We start from the raw sequence: 21,120 nt of genomic DNA on the forward strand, positions 1-21,120 counted from the left end.
ATCTTCAGTAAAATTTTATTTATGTGTAATATTAGTGATATTTTTAGATAGTTTCTGTATTCTGTTGGATCACCTTTCTTTGCAGTGGGCACAAATAAGGATCCCTTCTAGTTGGTTGGCCAGGTGGCTGCCTTCCAAATTTCTTAGCAAAGACAAGTGGGAGCTTTCAGAATCACATCAGTTTTGTTGAAACATCTCAACTGGTGTCTGTTCACTTCCTGGAGCCTTGTTTTTCACCAGTGCCTTCAGTGCATCTTGGACTTCTTCCTTCAGTACCATTGGTTTTATGATTATATGCTATATCCTGAAATGTTTGAACATCGGCCAATTCTTTTTGGTACAGTGACTGTGTTTTCCTTCCATCTTCTTTGGTATTTCCTGTGTCATTCAATATTTTGCCTGTAGAATGAATCTTTCAGTATTGCAACTCAAGGCTTGAAATTTTTTTTTCAGTTCTTTCAGCTTGAGAAATGCCAAGCGTGTTCTTTCCTTTTGGTTTTCTAACTCTAGGTCTTTGCACATTTCATTATAATACTTTAGTTTTTTTTTTTTTGAGCTGTCCTTTGAAGGTTAGAACAAGTAAACTCTAAGGCTCCTTCTTTCTCTGAAGAATGGGTTTCATTTTGTTCCCTGTAAACGCTGTGGTCACTTTCCATCCTTTGATTTTCATCAGCTGTCCCATGATGTGCTCCTTAAGTTTCACGGTATCTTCACGCTTTCCAGTGTTTCTCTCACTTGCCTGCTGTTGATGTCATTTCCCTCCCAGTTACCTTATTTGAGGAAACCCTGGTGGCGTAGTGGTTAAGTGCTACGGCTGCTAACCAAAAGGTCAGCGGTTTGAATCCACCAGGCGCTCCTTGGAAACTCTATGGGGCAGTTCTACTCTGTCCTGTATGGTCACTATGAGTCGGAATCGACTCGACAGCAATGGGTGTTTTCACCTCATTTGGAGCATCTTTTGGAGCTCAGAGACCCCAGTTTGTTTCATATGCATATATGTGTTTATTTATTTTTATTGGACCTCATAAAACACTGCTGTATTAAAATGGCTTCTAATTAATTTGAGGGAAATATGTTAAGAGTTTTAAAAGGTATTCACTTAAGAAATGTTCATTACACTTCTATTCTGCCTGGGTTAAATTAGCAAATGTCTTTGCATTTACTTGTTGATCAAGCATATTTTTTGCTATAAATATAGGAACTGATGACTCCGTTGTTTCCGAAGATCGACTTAATGAAACTGAGCTGACAGATTTAGAAGGCCAACAAGAATCCCCTCCTAAAAATTACCTTTGTGTAGAAGAGGAGAAGATCATGGACCATTCTCACAGTGATGGGTTACACACCATTCATGAGCATGATCTCCATGCTACTGCACATAACCACCACGAGGAGAGTAAAACTGTGCTGAGGAAACACAATCATCAGTGGCACCACAAACATTCTCATCATTCACACGGTCCTTGCCATTCTGGATCAGATCTGAAAGAAACGGGAATAGCTAATATAGCTTGGATGGTAATCATGGGGGATGGTATCCACAACTTCAGTGATGGGTTAGCAATTGGTAAGTGGACTTGAAACTTGGGTTACGATTTGTTTTTCATTAAGACTGTTTTTCTTCTTTCACTAGGTCAGCAATAATCTTACGACTATAATATGTAAGATTAAAGTTTGTCTGGAGCTTAACACTACTATCATACATTATTCCTGTTTACTTGGTGTTTCTAAAGGTTATGCTTATGAGCTTGATAGGTTTATTTGGGGGCATAAAGGTATAAGTTCAGTGGTTTTTTGGAACATATAAACAAATGCTTGTGTTTACTTCTTTAATAACTTGATTTCTTATTTAAAACTCAGTGCCACATAGTGAAAAGAGTACCTTAAAATTTATATCTTGAAATACATTCACACAACCCTGAGTGAGAATACATTAATTTTAATCTTGGATTTAATTAGTTTTACCCATTTTTGAAAAGGTGATGAAAAACCCTGTAATGTTAAAAATCCAGTGTACCAAGTTAAAATATATTTTATTAGAATCTTGCTAACGTGATCAGTGCATGATTTTGAAATCCAGACTCTATTAATCTCTTTCAGAGAACAGAGAGCATATTTCTGAATGCACAGTTCCTGTGAATGCTAAGAATATGCCTTCTGTTAGTAGTTGAATCACATGCATTTATACTGCAGATCTCATCCGCAGGTTCATCAGACAAACAATATTTTGTGCCATTTATACTTTAGACCCAGAAAAGTTTGGTGAAGAATGGTAGCTACTTTAATATAAATATTAAAGAGTAAGCAAAATCATAAACTTACAAGACTTTAAATTAGGGCATTGAAAACTGTCACTACTCCCAAGCTATTAGTGAGTTAGAAAGCTATACAAATAGAGAAATTAATTTGATGGGGAATATTTTTTTTTGCTTTATTCTTTTTTGGGTAGCTCTTTCTTTGACTGTCAGACATCTGTTATACCTTGTTATGTGTTCAAAAACTACTGTGCAAAATAGTCACAAATATATTATGAAATTAATTTAGATAGATGAAAGAGACTGAATTTGTAATCATTAATAAAAATGGAAAAACAAAAAATCAGTAAATGCCACTGATATTTTTCCTTCCCAGGAGCAGCTTTCAGTGCTGGATTGACTGGAGGCATCAGTACTTCCATAGCTGTCTTCTGTCATGAACTGCCACATGAATTAGGTAACAGAACTTTATAATTTTTACCACATTCTAAGACTTTTTCGGTTGTAAAATGCATCCAAATTGCAGAGGTTTTAAAACAAAAAATGGCTCATTGCAAGTGTAAAGTGACGTGATTATAAGATACATCCTGATATTAAACCAAGATATCATTGCCTCTGTTGTCTTTTCCTTGGACAGTTTCCATAATCTTTGTATCTCTGGGTTCATTCTGCTCTAGCCCATCTTAATACGCCTTATTACCAGATATAGCTTCCTAAAATGTGGTTTCCTTATGTAATTAGAACCTTCCAATAGCTTCATTTACATATAAAATAAGGCTGAGGTTCATTAGTCCTGCTGTTAATGGCCTTCACATTTGGCCTCCGCCTGCCTTTCCAACCTGACCTGCAGTATATCCTGTCATGTTTTCCACTTCACCTAAACACAGTTCACCAGACATGTAGTGTGTGTGCCTAAATCTCTTCCTTTGGTTATACCGTCCTCCTCCTTGGCTTGTCTGGCTCCTCTATTCCTAGTTTATTGTGGTGTGAGTCATTTTCTCCAACTTCAGTACCATCCTCAGTACCTCAGGCCTTGGATTATTTCTTCCTTTAAACCTTATCACCTACTTTCTTTTGGTATTTAGTGTATTTCCCTTGTAGATGTCCTGTTTCTTAAACTATAGGTTCTTTGTGTGTGGATAGTGTATCTTACAGCCTTCTCTAACTACTTAGCATAGTTCCTGGCATATAGCAGGCATTTAAAATTTTCACAGTAATTTTGATGTATGTGATTGGTTTTTTTAAGTACTATTATGTATCTCTGACACTGCTAGAGTTTTATAAAGTCCAGTTGTTTTGTTCTCTTGGTTCAATTTATCTTAGAATTACCTTTCCCGTGTTAGTAAGACACTGACTTGCCAAATACTTTCTTTAACCCAATTTTATAGGAATACAATTCAAGCCTGTCTTTAGCTTTTAAATATGATTAAGTTGCCTCATATTTGTAATGTTTCACTTCTTTTTAACTTTCTTAATAATAGCCTTGGATACTTAATGCACACATACACCCTCACAGTGTACTGGGAAAACGTCCAGCTTCCTTTCCTACCTCCCTATCCATTAGCTCTGTAAATGGAGTATATCAGGCCACGTTACGATTGAGTGTGGTTTTATTGAATTGTCCTAGCCCCCAAGGATCCACTTGGGCACAGAATTGAAAGCAAGAAGCTTTGGGGATTAGGGATGGTTCCTTTCCTACTACTACGTACCTCTCTGTAGTTTCTGATTGAGGAAGTGACATACAAGAAAGGGTAGCTACATGTCAGACAAATGAATTACTTGTATTAATGGTTAGGTGAGCCACTGATACCTAGTGCAGAGCTCAGGTAAAAGCTGGATTAGAGATTTTTGCTTGGGCCAGGACCCAGGCATTTACTGATGAAGATCAAAGACGACAGCCTTCAGTATGGATTACACCTCAACATGAACAAAACAAAAATCTTCACAACTGGACCAATAAGCAATATCATGATAAACAGAGAAAAGATGGAAGTTATCAAGGATTTCATCTTATTTGGATCCACAATCGATAGCCATAGAAGCAGCAGTCAAGAAATCAAAAGACGCATTGCATTAGGCAGATGTGCTACAAAAGACCTCTTTAAAGTGTTAAGAAAGCAAAGATGTTACCTTGAAAACTTAAGGTGCGCCTGTCCCAAACCATGGTATTTTGAATCACTTCATGCTTGTGAAAGCTAGACAGTGAATAGGGAAGACAAACGAAGAATTGATACATTTGAATTATGGCATTGGGGAAGAACATTGAATATACCGTGGGCTGCCAGAAGAATGAACAAATCTGTCTTGGAAGAAGTACAGCCAGAATGCTCCTTAGAAGGGAGGATGGCGAGACTTTGTCCCACCTACTTTGAACCTGGTATTGGGAGGGACCAGTCCCTGGAAAAGGACATCATGCTTGGTAAAATAGAGGATCAGTGAAAAAGGAAGACCCTCAAGGAGATGGACTGACAGAGCGGCTGCAACAATGGGCTCAAACTTAGCAATGACGTTCAGTTGTACATAGGGTTCCTATGAGTTGGAACCGGCTTGACAGCACCTAACGTGTGGTTTGCAGTAATTTGTTGGAACAGAGATAAATAATGCAACGTGCCAGTATCTTACTCTTTCGTGCTATTCCTTTGTAGTTACATCCTTCCCCATCCCTGCTTCTGGCAACCACTGACATGTTCTCCATCACTATAGTTTTGTCTTTTGAGAATGCCGTATAAATGGAATCCTATTGTGTCTGTTTTCTTTTGGCATTATGTTTTTGAAATCCATCCAGTTGTTTGAATGTGTTAAGGTTTAATTTACTAAAGAATAAATTTTATGTAACATCAATTATTAAAGCTGTGTCTTTTTGTGCCATTCTTAATATTGTTTCTTATTGGCTTTCTCCATTCAAATTTGTGTTTTAAATTGTGTGGTTTTAAAACTTTCACATTATGTCTTCATTGCAGGTGATTTTGCAGTTCTTCTTAAAGCAGGCATGACTGTAAAACAAGCAATTGTTTATAACCTCCTCTCTGCCATGATGGCTTACATAGGCATGCTGATAGGCACAGCTGTTGGGCAGTATGCCAATAACATCACACTTTGGATCTTTGCAATCACGGCCGGCATGTTCCTCTATGTAGCCTTGGTGGATATGGTGAGATATTTTATATTTTTGTTGTGGACTAAACCTCAATTAAATTTTCCAGCTTGCAAAAATGGAAGAAATCTTGGGAAGTGGTTTGGAAGCCATGCTATATTAAAAAAAATATAACCCATTTTAAAATGATATCCTGAATAATCTGTCAAGAAAAGACATTCAAATGGGAGGATTCCTTCTTTGGAAGCCAGTTTAAATGCTGAAAGTTTCTGACCAAATGATATTAGCGTTCAAAATCATCATCAGTAGTTTTTAGAGATACAATTACAGAAATATACTACTTTGGGGATTTTGTAATATTGTTAATAGAATAATTCTTTGAGCTTGTTTTATGGCAAAGAAATAAACACTACACCTGTTAGATAAGCCAGTCTTCTGTAGGACATGGCATATTCCAAGGGATTTTTGTAATTTCCCTTATATCTAACTGTAGTTAAAAGTTAATAAATCTAACCAAAAAAACCCCATTGCTGTTGAGTCAGTTCTGACTCATAGTGACCCTATAGGACAAAGTAGAACTGCCCCGTAGAGTTTCCAAGGAGCACCTGGCTGATTTGAACTGCCGACCTTTTGGTTAGCAGCTGTAGCACTTAACCACTAAGCCACCAGGGTTTCCTAATCTAAGCACTAATAAATACCTTTATTTTAATTTTACTTTAATTTCCAAAAATGTTAGACAGTGTTATTTACGGAAATCCTAGAGATTTGGTTAGTTTTTTTCTTTTTTTAAATAGGTATTACATTCACTTTTCTTCCTTGTAGGAGCTGTAAGGTAGTCTCATTTCAAAATTATAAAACCTAGAATTTTAATCATAAAAAAGTAATGCCTATTCATTGTAGAAAGTTTAGAAAATAGAAACAAAAATAAAATAGAAATTATTTATATTCTGTTGCTTAGAGGTAGCCATTTCCTCCCTTTCTTCTCAGACTTCTAGTACCTCATTTCCTATGGTCATGCTCGGCCGGTAACCTTACTTCCTATTTCATGGAGACCACTGAAGCTGTCAAGACACCTTCCACAAGTTCCAATCACCACTTCTACTCACCCTCTGTTATCTATACCTGTTCAGAAACAGTCGTGTTTGTAGCAGCCCCGTAGCAGTGTGGTCTCTGCTACAACTAACTGAGCTCTGCTCTTGCAGTGCAAAAGCAGCCACAGACAGTGTGTAAATGAATAGGCGGCTGGATTTGCAGTTTGCCAACCCCTATCACAGACCATTTGTTGATTTGATAAAGTAATTTGGTGAGAACTTTCGACAGGAATAATGGCCTCATACATGTATAATAAGCCATTGTACACCACTTCCATAGACTTTTAAACAAAGTAAATGACCAGCATGTGGTAGTTCTTATAAATATGACCCTCAGGAAATTGTTGAATATACTTCAGCACTGTTCAGCAGAGCATGCTGGTTGGATTAATTGTACTCATTATTTAACAACTTTTATAATGACGTTTCTTCCTAGGCAGGCATTATAGACTAAACACTACTACATTTGTCCTCTCTAAACCCAAAAGCACTGTGATACTGTTTGGAGTAAAGCCTAGTGTCTAAGAGTAGCAAATCAATGTCATTTTTTGTAGATATTGATTGCAGAAATGTGAAAGTGAAAACTAGAAGTGGCAGTTCTTTCACAATTTCGATTAGGTTTGGGTGGAAAGAATTTACACTTATAATAACGCAAAGGCATTTCATCCTCAGTACGTCCTACTTACTTAGAGAACCATTTAATTTTTTGTAGTTCGTGGATTACTCTTAACATAATACTACATAGCATTGCTTATGCTTTAGGAGTTAAATGATCATTAAACCTTTCAAAGCACTATTCCTTTAAAGAATTGAAAAATTTCGAAATATTTTGAACTTTATCAGTATTGAGAGAGTAGGCCACTGTGAGGGCAGCCTCACAGCAGGACTTGGTGCCAGTTCTTTTCGATAGCTTTGATACACTGTTTTCTACCTTGGAAGGAAAGTAATGGCTTAGAGGCATAGAGATGCCAATATGGAATTGTCTCTAAATGCCTATCCTTGCTGTCATATGCACTGGAAATGAGAATTTCAAATGGAAAAGAGTGAAGTAATAATCCAGTTTTGAATTAGGTATCCCCGAAAGGAATCTTACTTTCTCAGAAAGCTTAATATTTATCAATAAATGTGAGACTTGTGGTAATCATTTCTGAGTTTTATTGGCGATAATTTACGTTATACTTTAGTATGAAATAAAATGTCAGAATTAATAAGGTCAGTGGAATTTAACTAATTAAAAATGACTAATACATATATTTTGTGTGTTTGCTAGGAGGCAGGAAGGGAACAGATTCAGTATTCATATATAGACAAAGTATAAAATTTCTTTCTCCGTGTTTGACTAAAACATGGCTTATGGTTAGCGTTGTGATCAATAAAATCAGCATTTTGTTTGTAGTTAACACTTTAGTCATTAGTTTTCTTAAGTAGGAAAATGTTTTTTAAAAATATTTGAGCTAAAGTATTATATAAAACTGCTTATTAAGATGTTCTTTTTTTCAGCTTCCAGAAATGTTGCATGGTGATGGTGACAATGAAGAACATGGCTTTTGTCCGGTGGGGCAGTTCATTCTTCAGAATTTGGGATTGCTGCTTGGATTTGCCATCATGCTGGTGATTGCCCTCTATGAAGACAAAATTGTCCTTGACATTCAGTTTTGACCATTCCCAGTAATCACTGTTGATTACAAGAATGTTGCCATGCAGCTTTGCATCTGTTCCCTGTACTGTATGCACATTGCTCAAAGAAAAGTCAGTGGCTTGCACTACTTACAACTTCCATAGATTTGAGCCTAACCACAAAAGACTGGTGCTCAGTACGGTTTTCCCTGAGTGAAGGGAGTCTTTTAAAAACATAAAGCCTGTGATAAAAAAAGGAGAAAAATGGGACTCTTTGAACCAATGTTGATGTAGGTTTGATTAAGACTGTTTTTTAAATAATCATATAAAACACTAGTCTCTTTATTAGTAGAAACTTCTGTGGCTATGCAGAAATAGAAATTGAACCAAAAAAATCATTTAAACTTTAAAAATATTTTAAATGGACTTTGGGCAGACTTGTTTGTGCTTAAGAATGAATTGTAGTGCCCTTTAATTCAGCTACATATATATGTACCGTAATAGGGACCAACTTGACAGAAGTTGGAAACTGCATAAAATAGACTGTAGCAATTAGAGGAAAGCTCAGGCTGCGTTAGAGTATGGATTTAGCATTGGGGAAAGCCCTTATTCTTGAATCTAGAGTTACTATTTTTGTATATATTTGCATAGTGTTTAAACTTGCAGCCTAAACTACTGAAAATTGTGATTGTATGTTTTCGTGAGCTTCAGTTGAATGAAAGATTCATGATGGTCCTTTGTATTAATATACTTGGTGTTTGGGTTTTTTTTTTTTTTTAACTTTAATTTTGTTTTAGTTTGGGTCTTTTGGTGGGGTGGTGAGGCATGTGGTAAAATGTTTTTTCCTTAAAATTGTAACCCCCTAAAATATAAACAAAAAATGATGAACCCAAACAAGGTTGAAGTATTCAGTTTCCCTGCCTTAACAGTACTAACTAGTTACCTGACTGGGGGATTGCAGTTCTGAACGTATGCATTGCTTTCCCAGTTTGGCTTTGGAACCAAAAGCGCACGCTGTGGCTGGCACTAAGTTTGTGAAGCAGAAGATCCAACTTCTCCATGTCCATAATCTGTATATGAAGTGGCAATTAAAACGATTACTAGGATAACCTCCATGGATACCATGACTATCATGGTACCAGGTGACTTGGACTATGTCTTTAAATAACAAAGCTGAAATCACTTGATCATTTTGTGCCAAGATATGCTGTCGGTGCCTGATAGGGATTAGTGTCTCTCTTAGGTGCCCTGTGTTCCTGCCATAATTGTGAATGATTTGTGAGAAGTGCAAGCCATGTTAATCCTGAATTTTGACCGAATAATTTGTAGTGCTAGTCAAATGCATGTAGCTTTCCGTTTACACATTGTGCCATATGGTCTTCATTTATACCAGGTAAACTGTACTTGAACTGTGCAGCTAGCTTTGTTTTAATCTGCTTTGGCAACCAATGTAGCTGCTTTAAAAAATCTTACTGTTCAAATATTTAAGAGCCAAACTTCTTCCATTCCATTTAAAATGTTTTCATTTAGTCGTCCTCCTTTCCCCAGTTCTGTTCCTCTTAACTCCATCAACTTTAAAACAAAAATCGGAACTTTGAGAGCAGCACATGCATCCAGGTATTAATAGATGATTGCCAGTGTTCTTTAGGCTGTAAACAAGGGCATTCAGGTGGTGGTACTTTTAATTTATGCTTAGTATTTGAAAGTAGTCTTTCTAGCTCTCTCCATGGCCTCCTTGTAACAAGTAGGGGTGTCATACCTACATTATTTTCAGCACTGGGCACTGAATTAGGACAGTCCTCATCTCATTGCTTGGCACTTCAAGCAACCTACCAAAAGGTGCTGGTATTTTATTTAGTACTGCCAACGTCGAGTGATTCAAACGTCTTGCTTTCTGAACCAGATACATCTGTAGCTCATTTTGGAGTTTTTACACCCGAGGAGGACTCTGCATTCCAGCATTCAATCTGCTTCATTAAAAACTTTCACGTAAAGCTACAGCTGGAATACACTCCCAGTCTAAATGCCTGATTTAAAGCAGATGGGTTTGCTGAAGTATATCAAGTTTTATATTCTCTCAAAAATGGTATTATCTTTATTTGCTAGGATTTTTTAAACCTTTCAAGAGGGCTGTAACAGTTGCTGCTAGTATTTTGTTAGGGTTCCACCAGTATTTAGTTTCCACATCATTCTATTGTATATTTTCAAGTCTTATAGACAATCTGAATTCCACTACATTTCTCTTTGGCTCCAACATTCCATTTAGCCTGACCAGTCTAATTTTAACATGCGTTTGTTGGAGGTCATTAATGTTACTTGTACAATGCTGTCACTGTGTGACATCCATATGAATTTTGGTGTATATCACATTGCATTCAATCAGCTGTGATTATGCTTGGAAATATTGTAGTAACTAGATGCAGTGTGAAATTTTTCCATTACCAGTAAGTCAGTGGCTTAAATGTGATTATGGTCCTGCAAGGTGATAACTTGCTAAAATATCTAAACTTTTTTTTGTTGTAACTGAATCATTTTTTAAGAATTTGTAAAGCTGGAAATGATCAAATGCTGTTTTTTTTTTTTTTTTCTTTTCATTGTCAACAGTGGTGTGTCATTTTATGTATGTTCCTAATGCTTATGGAACTCTCCCAAAATAAAGTTACTCAAATAGAGCAAATATACCAGTGTGTTTTCTTTGTCTTTATTTCAGAACATTTACTTACACTGAAGCATGAATCATTGAAAATTTAGGCTGCATTTGTACATAAATAAATTCATTATTCAGTATAAATCTAGTCAAATTGAATTAAAGCAAAAAAATTGCTTAAAAAGTAAAATATACTTTCTACTCAACTGTCTAAGAAGAAAGAAGAACAGGGAAATGACATCTCATTATGAATTAAGTTGACATAACAGTGCTACACCCCGTCCGATCCAGTGCTCCTTGGGATGGTCAGAGGGAAGAGTCATGGCGATCACAAAGTTTGTAGAGTGGCCAGTGGTAGATAATGTTCCTCTCCGCTCACTTGTCTTATATAATGGAGCAACATAACTTGGTCGTTTTGGTATGTCTAACCTCTTACAGGGCTTTAGCCACATCTGGAAGAAAATATTTAAAACATCTTAAACAAAGGCTGTTACATTTAACATCCATTTGAGCCTAATACCTTGTCAAAGTAAGATTGGTTAAATTATGTCTGCTAATACCGTGGCTGACATTTTCTTTCAGCAGTGCTGCCATTGCTTTTTTTTTTTTTTTAGCGCTCTCATAACTATCTTCAGAACCAGTTAGGGAGCTAAAGGAGAAAATAAGTCCATGTCATTCTCACCTGCTCTATCAGGAAACTGATTACCTTATTCATCACCTCCACCATACTTAATGGGGATGACTTTTGGCACTTAAAACAACCAAAAAGATACACTTTCAAAGGACAGAGAACTGCCACTATTGTTACTAAAAGCATATGTCTTATAAATTGGTGGCCAGTCATCCCCGAGAATTCTTAAGGCATTTTTATCAATGGCTAATAACTAGATGGCACTCGCTCTTCCCCCGCTCTCCACATTTTAGGCAACTGTTTTAAAGGAAATGTAGATGAATGCTGTTTTAAATGGAGTCACATTCCTTTATGCAATAAGCCCATATTCATTTCAGAGTCATTAGCCAAGATTCTAGAATATTAAGTGTACAACTCACTGGTGAGCCTCACCTAATCTCAAAAATGGGTGGATTTTGAGGGAAGTTGATCTCTGAATATGAGTAACGAACAAGCCTTTAACTATAAAGATGGAATACGATGCTTTGTTTTAGCATTTAGTTGAATTTATTTTTCCTGTACTAATAATAGTAGCGGTCCTTGAAGTAATACAGTTTGACAGCCCGTTGTTCGGAGCCATCTTTTAAGTTTCTCAGGTGAAAACAAACTGAAGGAGCAAAGAAAGGTGGTCTGTATTTCTCATGATTGTAGAATCCAGAGTCTCTATCATAGGGGGATCCACGAAGCAGCCTTGCAGATACAGCTACAGTAAAAGGACTCATAACACTTGAAAACTAGATGTATTTCAACCTAAAAATGGATTTTCCGAATGAGTTTTTTTTTTTTTTTTAATATTAGTGGACTTACTTATTCAGAAGAATCATTATCCATTTATAAACAACTGCTTGCTGCCACTCACTGCAAGTTCCCAGGTGAAAGAAAAACTGCCCAATCCCAGACTACTGAAATTGCAGACATTTGCCCTGAGACTTCCAATTTGGGTCTCACATTTGAAACTTCTCTGCTCACAGTGTGCATGTGTGATAGTTTTCTCCCACTTGGCAGTCAGCTGGCCCCTCACTGTGCCTGTAATAGCTGCTCTGAAGGATTTCTGCCTGTCTTTGAGCTGCTTCCACAGCCCCCAAACAATTCAAGTAAATCCCACAGCCTGTATTTTACCACCATCCCACTCCTCCCTTTCAAAATGATTGAAAATATCCAGCCATTATCTCATGATGCAGTAACAGGTGGAAAATTCTATAATTTAATCTGCCCCTGCTGAAGACAGGTGCCTACAAAAAGTAACTTTTCAGGCAGATGGTCTTCATGTAGGAATCTTTCAATCTTTTTAAGTTTCACATTTTTAGGTCAATATACATATATACTGAACGTGTGTGTGTTTGTGTGTGTGTGTATTATAGCTTCCCTCATCCCCATGTATTATTAGAAAATACTAACCACAGGCACTGTATCATAAAGAATTTTGGGATGGGATTCTGCAAGTTTCTTGATCTTTCTATTCCAGGAAGCGCCATCCAGAAACAATCCATAAATGAAAACACCTAATTGTAAAAGAAACGGGTTGATTACAACACTTTCAATATGCATATTGATTGCGCTCCGAATCTATAATTCCTACATGTGAATGCTATGCAGATGATAAGAGGTTAGCAGCCTAAGGCTTGTTCTAAAACAAAATTTTCTGAGTGCTTTGGGGTTTTTTTTTGGCAACATTTCATTGTGCTTCAGGTAGAAGTTTACAGAGCAAATTAGTTTCCCATTCAATGATTTATACACAAGTTGTTTTATGACACTGATTGTAATGTGTCAGCACTCTTCCCCTTTCCACCCCAGGTTCCTCGTTTCTGTTCATTCATCCAATTTTCTGGCCTCTTCCTGCCTTCTCATCTTTGCTTTTGGGCAGGTGTTACCCACCTGATAATGAATACTTGATGGTTCTAAGGAGCATATTCCTCACGGGTATTACTGTTTTATAGACCTGTCTAATATTTGGCTGAAAGGTGAACTTCAGGAGTGTGAGAAGGGTGTTCAGGGAGCCAAGATCTCAGGGGTTCCTCCAGTCTCAGACTGTAAGTCTGGTCTTTTTTGTGAATTTGAATTTTGTTCTACATTTTTCTCCTGCTCTGTCCAGGACCATCTATTGTGATCCCCGTCAGAGCGGTTGGTGGTGCAGACACCATCTAGTTCTGGTCTCAGGCTAGTGGAGGCTGTGGTTCATGTGGTCCATTAGTCCTTTGAACTAATTGCTTCCTTGTGTCTTTGGTTTTCTTCATTTTCCTTTGCTCCAGATGGGATGAGACCAATAGTTGTACCTTACATGGCCCCTCACAAGCTTTTAAGACCCCAGACACTACTCATCAAAGCAGAATGTAGATCATTTTCTTTACGAAATATGTTATGCCAGTTGACCTAAATGTCCCCCGAGACCATGGTCCTAGCCCTCAGCCCAGCAACTTGGTCCCGCAAGGTGTTTGGTATCATCATGGTTTTGATTTGCATCTCTGTGATGGCTAATGATAGAGAGCATCTTTTCCTGAGTGCTTCGTTTTAGGGCCATATTTCAAGGACATCTGTACTTTGTCTAGTGAATTCACGCAATGGTAAAATTAGGGGTTGCTTCTAAAACTAAATAGAAGATATTTAAGATATTTTAAATTAGCCTGTGGGAAATCCTCAATTTTTTTAAGTGCTGTATCAGATTTGCCAGTGACTATTAAAATATGTTGTCAGAGGCTATGAAAAAAAGCTGCAAGAAAAAGACTATAATTATAGGGATCCCAGCGGCTACTAGGCAACATATGCACAAAATACCATTCTGCCAAGACCTCTCCTTAGTCTGTATAATGGGAGGACACACGGATGAACTCCTTTAGAAAGTAATGTCACACAGTAACAGCTGAAGATGAACATGGATTAGGAAATTCATGAAATGCAGGGTACTTTCTCTGGCTGTACTTTTGTGTAAAGCCTCATGCATTGACTACTGGTGTTTGCACATGCAAATATTCATTATAGATGTTGCACAGATGTGAAGGGAGGCAATACTGCGAGCAGGAAGACACAAGTTTTAGTTCCTAATTTGTGCAACTGAGCAATTCATCTAACCTCAGGGCCTGACAGAGATTTGTGATAGAGAATGCCTGCTTTGTAGAGCTGTTAGACTCAAATCAGCTAATAAAAGTAAAAGCACTTTGGAAACCAGCATATCAAGTACTCACGTCTGCTGGAGCATTGATGTCCAACAGGACTTTCTGCAGTGATGAAAGGCTCTATGTTTACGCTGCCCAATATGGTGGCGACTAGCTACATGTGGCTACTGAGCACTTGAAACCTGATTAGGGTGACTGAGGCACTGAATATTTAATTTTAATAAATTTAAATAGCCACATGTGGATAGTCCAGTGATGAAAGTTGGAGGGAAGATTTATGCTTTCTCCCCTCCGGGTTTTAAATGATAAAAAGAATACGTTGGAATAAAATATCAGTTTTATTAATTGGCAAAGCACTTGCCTAATATATGCCAAAGTATAACTCTGAAAAAGCCAAATTAGAAAGTACAGTTTGAACCTTGGACAATGTGATTGGTGGGCCACCTCAGGAAGAGATGGGTCTTCAAAGCACATGCTGACCCCTGCAGGCAGCCCTAAGCCTACAGACCAGTCACAATAATAGATGGGAAAGGAGAAAATAGAGGAGAACCTATAGACAGGTCCATGAGAACTTCAAGGACTTACCATTCTGAGCAGTGACGTTTAATACCCTAGTCCTACTTGCTTATAAGTATAGCCCAGTAAATCTCTGGCTGTAAACAATCAGATTATTCCTTGTTTGGGAAGAAAGAGAATGGCATAGAGAATGAACAGAAGAGTCCATTCCAACACGTAGAAAAGTAGAGATAGGGATAAAAGTTCTCTCCAACCTGACAATATTACAGGAAATGTGATGGGGATATTCAAATGCATTTTTTATTTCTCATGGTCAGTTAAGTACCTTAAGGAAACACAAATTATGGACTGTTAAAGCCCGTTGCCGTCAAGTTGATTACGACTCATAGCAACCCTGTAGGAGAGCGTAGAACTGCCCCATAGAGTTTCCGAAGAGTGCCTGGTAGATTCAAACTGCCAAGCTTTTGGTTAGCAGCCATGGCACTTAACCACTACACCACCAGGGTTTCCACAGAGTATTAGGTAGATGTTAACTAGGTCCTCACTCATAAAAACAAACAAATTTTTTTTTCCACTTCAAATTCTATGAATCACTCCTTTTGCCATCCATAGGCTATCCCTCTCTTGTTCACTATTTCTGCTCCTCTTCCCACTGTGTAGGGCTCTCAGTCGATGACTAGGAGTACTAATTCAGATAAGATGAATCTTAGGCAAATATATCTAGATTGTAGGATGCCAAGTACATAATACATAAGCTTACCATGGCATGGCAACCTTCAAAATGTCCTTCTCAAGTTTTAATTTAATCTTAGGTAAATGAGGTTGTCGTCTTTATGAGCCCAGCACCCAGAAAAAGGCACACACTAAAGTGTGTATAAAGAAGAGAGACTGGTGGAGGGGTAGAGATTGGAAAGAATCTTTGGTTCTAGCCCAGGCTGTTCTCATGTGGGATCTATGGTCTTACCATTTCTCCAAATCATACCATGGATTCTCATTTTCTTTCTGGTTACTAGCTAAGTAGGAAGGAAAAAAACTGGAATGATAAAGGCTAATTTGTGGAGCCGTGGTGGTGCAGTGGTTAAGAGCTACAGCTGCTAACCAAAAGGTCAGCAGCTTAAATCCACCAGCCGCTCCTTGGAAGCCTTATGGGGCAGTTCTACTCTGTCCTATAGGGTCACTACAAGTCGGAATCAACTCGACAGCAATGGTTTTATTTATTTTTTTAATTTGTGGGTATGTGTGTTTATCAGTGAAAATGTGTGTGTGTGTGTACAAAATAATAAAATTTATGATTTAGCTAATACCTATCAGCTTAGTATCTATCAGTTATTATAAATCAAGCCAGGGCTAGTACTTTAGTATTCAATATGATGGTTTATTTAGCTGATGGCTAAATAGATTTCTCTTTACTGTATGATCTTGTAACACTAAATAGTCTTTATTGATCTTTAGATAAATTGAGCTTTATACCTGTTCCACCATTTTCAAGATAATATTGGATTTTTAATATCTGACCTTTTTTAATAAGAGCAGTTTTCAGTTAAATTAGCAAATCACTGTGAAAAGATATATCAGCTACCATGTACAATGTCTATGTTCAGTGTATAATGATTGGCAATTCAACAGTTTGGTCTTGGCTATTAGCTAGTTTACAAACTTTAGGCAATGCCTTTTATAAACTCAATCTTTCAGGTAAGCTCAGAAACATATAATTGAGGAACATCGTCAGTACTGCTCAGATTTCAGTCAAACACCACTTCCTATCTTTTATCACAAAGATATTAGAAAAAAAAAAAAGCATATTCTTGCATCTGAATTAAATACTTTCCTTGGAAATTTAATGATGTTTTCTTACTTCTCCTATCGAAACACTAAGTAAGCCATGAGGAAAGCAATTAAGCTTGCAGGCTTGAAAGCCAGATGTCCTAGCTACTAGCCAGTAACTAGCTATGAGAACTTACTCAAGTTATTAAGAAGAAGAGCATGGCATCAGGATTGGAAGAAGACTCATTAACAACCTGCAATATGTAGATGACACAACTTTGCCTGCTGAAAGCAAAGAGGACTTGAAGCACTTGCTGATGCAGATCAAAGACTACACCTTTCAGTATGGATTACATAACATAAAGAAAACAAAAATCCTCACAACTGGACAAATAACCAACATTATGATAAATGGAGAAAATATTGCAGTTGTCAAGAATTTCATTTAATTGCATCCATGATCAATGCCCAGGCAAGCAGCAGTCAAGAAGTCAAATGATACCAAATGTTGGAGAGGCTGGGAGGAGCTTGGAACTCTCATGTGCTGCTGGTGGGAATATAAAATGGCACAACCATTTTGGAAAATGACATGGCACTTCCTTAGAAAGCTAGAAATAGAAATACCATATGATCCAGCTATCCCACTCCTAGGAATATATCCTAGAGAAATAAGAGCCATCACACTAACAGACATATGCACACCCATGTTCATTACAGCATTATTCACTAGCAAAAAAATGGAAACAACCTTAGTGCCCATCAACAGATGACTGGATAAACAAACTATGGTAACTATGGTACACACATACAATGGAATACTACACAACAGTAAAGAACAATGATGAATCTGAGAAATAATCTTACAACATGGATGAATCTGGAGAGCATTTGTTGTTGTTAGGTGCCATCAAGTTGGTTCAGACTCATAGCGACCTTATGTACAATGAAATGAAACACTGCCCGGTCCTGTGCCATCCTCACAATCGTTGTTATGCTTAAGCCCATTCTTGTAGCTACTGTGTTAATCCATCTCATTGAGGGTCTTCCTCTTTTTCACTGACCCTCTACTTTATAAAGCATGATAACCTTCTCCAGGAACTAAGCACCTCTTGATAACATGTCCAAAGTATGTGAGACCTACTCTCTCCATCCTTGCTTCTAAGGAGCATTCTGGTTGTATTTCTTCCAAGACAGATTTGTTTGTTCTTTTGACAGTCCATGGTACATTCAATATTCTTCAACAACACCACAATTCACAAAATTTCAAAAAAATTCTTCTTTGGTCTTCCTTATTCATTGTCCAGCTTTTGCATGCATATAAGGTGATTGAAAATACCATGGTTTGGGTCAGATGCACCTTAGTCTTCAAGGTGACATCTTTGCTTTTCAACATTTTATAGAGGTCTTTTGCAGCAGATTTATCGAGTACAATGTGTCTTTTGATTTCTTGACTGCTGCTTCCATGGGTGTTGATTGTAGATCCAAGTAAAATGAAATCCCTGACAACTGGAGGGCATTATCTGAGTGAAATAAGTCAATCACAAAACGACAAATACTATATGAGACCACTATTATAAAAACTCATCAAAAGGTTTACACACAGAAAGAAACAATCTTTGATGGTTACTAGGAAGGGGAGGGGTGTGGACAGAAAAACACTAACTAGACAATAGACAAGTGGTAACTTTGGTGAAGTGTAAGACGGTACACAATACTGGGGAAGTCAGCACAACTTGACCAAGACAAGGTCACAGAAGCTTCATAAAAAACCAAACCAAACCCATTGTCATGGAGTTGATTCCAACTCATAGCAACCCTACAGGACAGAGGAGAAATGCCCCATGGAGTTTCCAAGGAGCACCTGGTGGATTTGAACTGCCGAACCTTTGTTTAGCAGCCATAGTACTTAACCACTGCACTACCAGGGTTTCTGGAAGCTTCACAGACACATCCAAACTCCCTGAGGGACCGAAATAGTGGGCTGAGGGCTAGGGATCATGGTCTCAGGGGACATCTAGCTCAATTGGCATAACATATTTTATAAAGAAAATATTCTACATCCTACTTTGGTGAGTTGCATCTGGGGTCTTAAAGTTTGTGATCAGCCATCTAAGATACTCCACTGGTTCTACCCTGTCTGGAGAAAGGGAGATGAAGAAAACAAAAGACACAAGGGAAAGATTAGTCTAAAGGACTAATGGACCACAACTACCACAGCCTCCACCAGACTGAGTCCAGCACAACTACATGGTATCCAGCTACCACCACCAACTGCTCTAACAGGGATCACAGTAGAGGGTCCCAGACAGAGCAGGAGAAAAATGTAGAACAAAATTCTAACTTACAAACAAAAATGACCAGACTTACTAGTCTGACAGAGACTGCAAAAACCCTGAGAGTATGCCCCCCACCCCACCCCTCCATAGCCTTTTAACTCAGTACTTGAAGTCACTCCTGAGGTTCATCCTTCAGTCAAAAATTAGACAGGCCAATGAAAACAAACCCAAAATAGACCAAAGAAGAATTGATGCCTTTGAATTATGGTGTTGGTGAAGAATATTGGATATGCCATGGACCTCTAGAAGAACAAACAATCTGTCTTGGAAGAAGTACAGCCGGAATGCTCCTTAGAAGGAAGGATAGCAAGACTTCGTCTCATGTACTTTGGACAAGTTATCAGGAGTCCCTGGAGAAGGACTTAATGCTTGGTAAAGCAGAGGGTCAGCAAAAATGAGGAAAGCACTCAATGAGATGGACTGACACAGTGGCTGCAACAATGGGCTCAAACATTGCAACAACTCTGAGGATGGACCAGGCAATGTTTTGTTCTGTTGTACAAAGGGTTGGTATGAGTTGGAACTGACTTGGTGGCACCTAACAACAACAACAAAGCCTTAGTTTCTGCTCTTGTATAATGGCAGCAATGATAGTACTTGTGGAACAGGGTTGTTTTTGAGACTAAATGTAAAAGACAGTTTCTGGAACCCAGCAGTGGCACAGAGTGACTGTACAGTCCGTGTCCATGCACTTCCTCTTTATTTGCCTATCTTCACCTTAAACGCCCCTTCACTCCCTTCCCACAAATTAATTTGAACCAACTTCTAATAGTAGGTTTGAACCCCTGCTGAGAATCTGCATTTCTAACAAGTTCCCAGGTGATGCTAAGGGTGCTGGTTAGGGACCAACTCTAAGAACCACTGGGATGGCAGCGGTTCTCGAAATGTTTTATACATGAAAATCACTTGGGGATCTTGTTAAAATGTAGGTTCTGATTCAGTATACCTGGGGGAGAAATCCAAATTCTCAGTAGGGGTTCGAACTGGAAAGAACTAGTTCGAAGCCTTGGTTTGAACACAATTACTTTTCCTTCTAGGTATGTTTGTGAGGCTAATTCACTATGTTTTGAATTTTATAAGAGCAGGGACTCAAACTTCTATTTATTGGTACCTTTTTTTTAGGCATGAAATACAGTGATATATTACAGAGAAGCTATTTTTTAAGGGCCTATAAAATTAAGGAAACAATAAACTAAACAATTTAGCAGGAAGTTGTTAAATTCCCTCAGGCATGCAACAACCGGCCGTTCTGAGTATATTAAGAGTAAAGGAATTCTGAATAAATGGCCAGATAAATGATGAGTCAGACATCTATGGCTGGAATAAAAAATGATTAGGTGTTAAGACATTCTTGTCTCAATGTTCCTTTTCCCCAGCATTTATTGCTCTTAAATGTGTTTCTGCAATAAGACTGCTAGAATTAAATGTTGTTGTTGTTATTAGGTGCCATTGAGTGGTTTCCAGCTCATAGCGGCCCTATTTGCAACAGAACGAAACACTGCCTGGTCCCGAGCCACCCTTAAAATTATTGTTATGCTTGAGCTCATTGTTGCAGACACTTTGTCAATCCACCTTGTTGAGGGTCTTCCTCTTTTCTGCTGACCCTGTACTCTGCCAAGCATAATATCCTTCTCCAGGGACTGATCCCTCTGGACAACACGTCCAAAGTATGTAAGACACAGTCTCCCCATCCTTGCCTCTAAGGAGCATTCTGGCTGTACTTCTTCTAAGACAGATTTGTTCATTCTTCTGGCAGTCCATGGTATATTCAATATTCTTTGCCAACACCACAATTCAAAGGCATCAATTCTTCTTCAGTCTTCCTTATTCATTGTCCAGCTTTCACATGCATATGATGCGATTGAAAATACCATGGCTAGGGTCAAGTGCACCTTAGTCTTCAAGGTGATACCCTTGCTCTTCAGCACTTTGAAGAGGTCCTTTGCAGCAGATTTGCCCAATGCAATGCATCTTTTAATTTCTTGACTGCTGCTTCCATGGCTGTTGATTGTGGATCCAA

General features: G+C 38.0%; 2 protein-coding genes across 10 annotated transcripts in view; one reads left to right on the forward strand and one right to left on the reverse strand.

Annotated features, from left to right (window-relative positions):
• SLC39A10 (solute carrier family 39 member 10) overlaps nt 1-10,725 on the forward strand; it is a 51,181-nt gene extending 40,456 nt beyond the window's left edge. For all 6 annotated transcript variants that reach the window (XM_049887733.1, XM_049887737.1, XM_049887732.1 and 3 more), the window contains 4 exons: nt 1,199-1,567; nt 2,632-2,712; nt 5,216-5,406; nt 7,941-10,725. In XM_049887733.1, the coding sequence (XP_049743690.1) occupies nt 1,199-1,567; nt 2,632-2,712; nt 5,216-5,406; nt 7,941-8,099 (800 nt within the window). In that variant the 3' untranslated portion in view covers nt 8,100-10,725. The remainder of the gene's footprint in view (nt 1-1,198; nt 1,568-2,631; nt 2,713-5,215; nt 5,407-7,940) is intronic.
• Nucleotides 10,726-10,816: 91 nt separating this feature from the next.
• The window catches only part of DNAH7 (dynein axonemal heavy chain 7), a 259,550-nt gene continuing 249,246 nt past the window's right edge, over nt 10,817-21,120 (reverse strand). For all 4 annotated transcript variants that reach the window (XM_049887739.1, XM_049887741.1, XM_049887740.1 and 1 more), the window contains 2 exons: nt 12,773-12,876; nt 10,817-11,156 (listed from right to left, as the gene is read on the reverse strand). In XM_049887739.1, the coding sequence (XP_049743696.1) occupies nt 10,950-11,156; nt 12,773-12,876 (311 nt within the window). In that variant the 3' untranslated portion in view covers nt 10,817-10,949. The remainder of the gene's footprint in view (nt 11,157-12,772; nt 12,877-21,120) is intronic.

Source organism: Elephas maximus, chromosome 6 (genome assembly GCF_024166365.1).
Source record: "Elephas maximus indicus isolate mEleMax1 chromosome 6, mEleMax1 primary haplotype, whole genome shotgun sequence".
NCBI lineage: Eukaryota > Metazoa > Chordata > Mammalia > Proboscidea > Elephantidae > Elephas > Elephas maximus.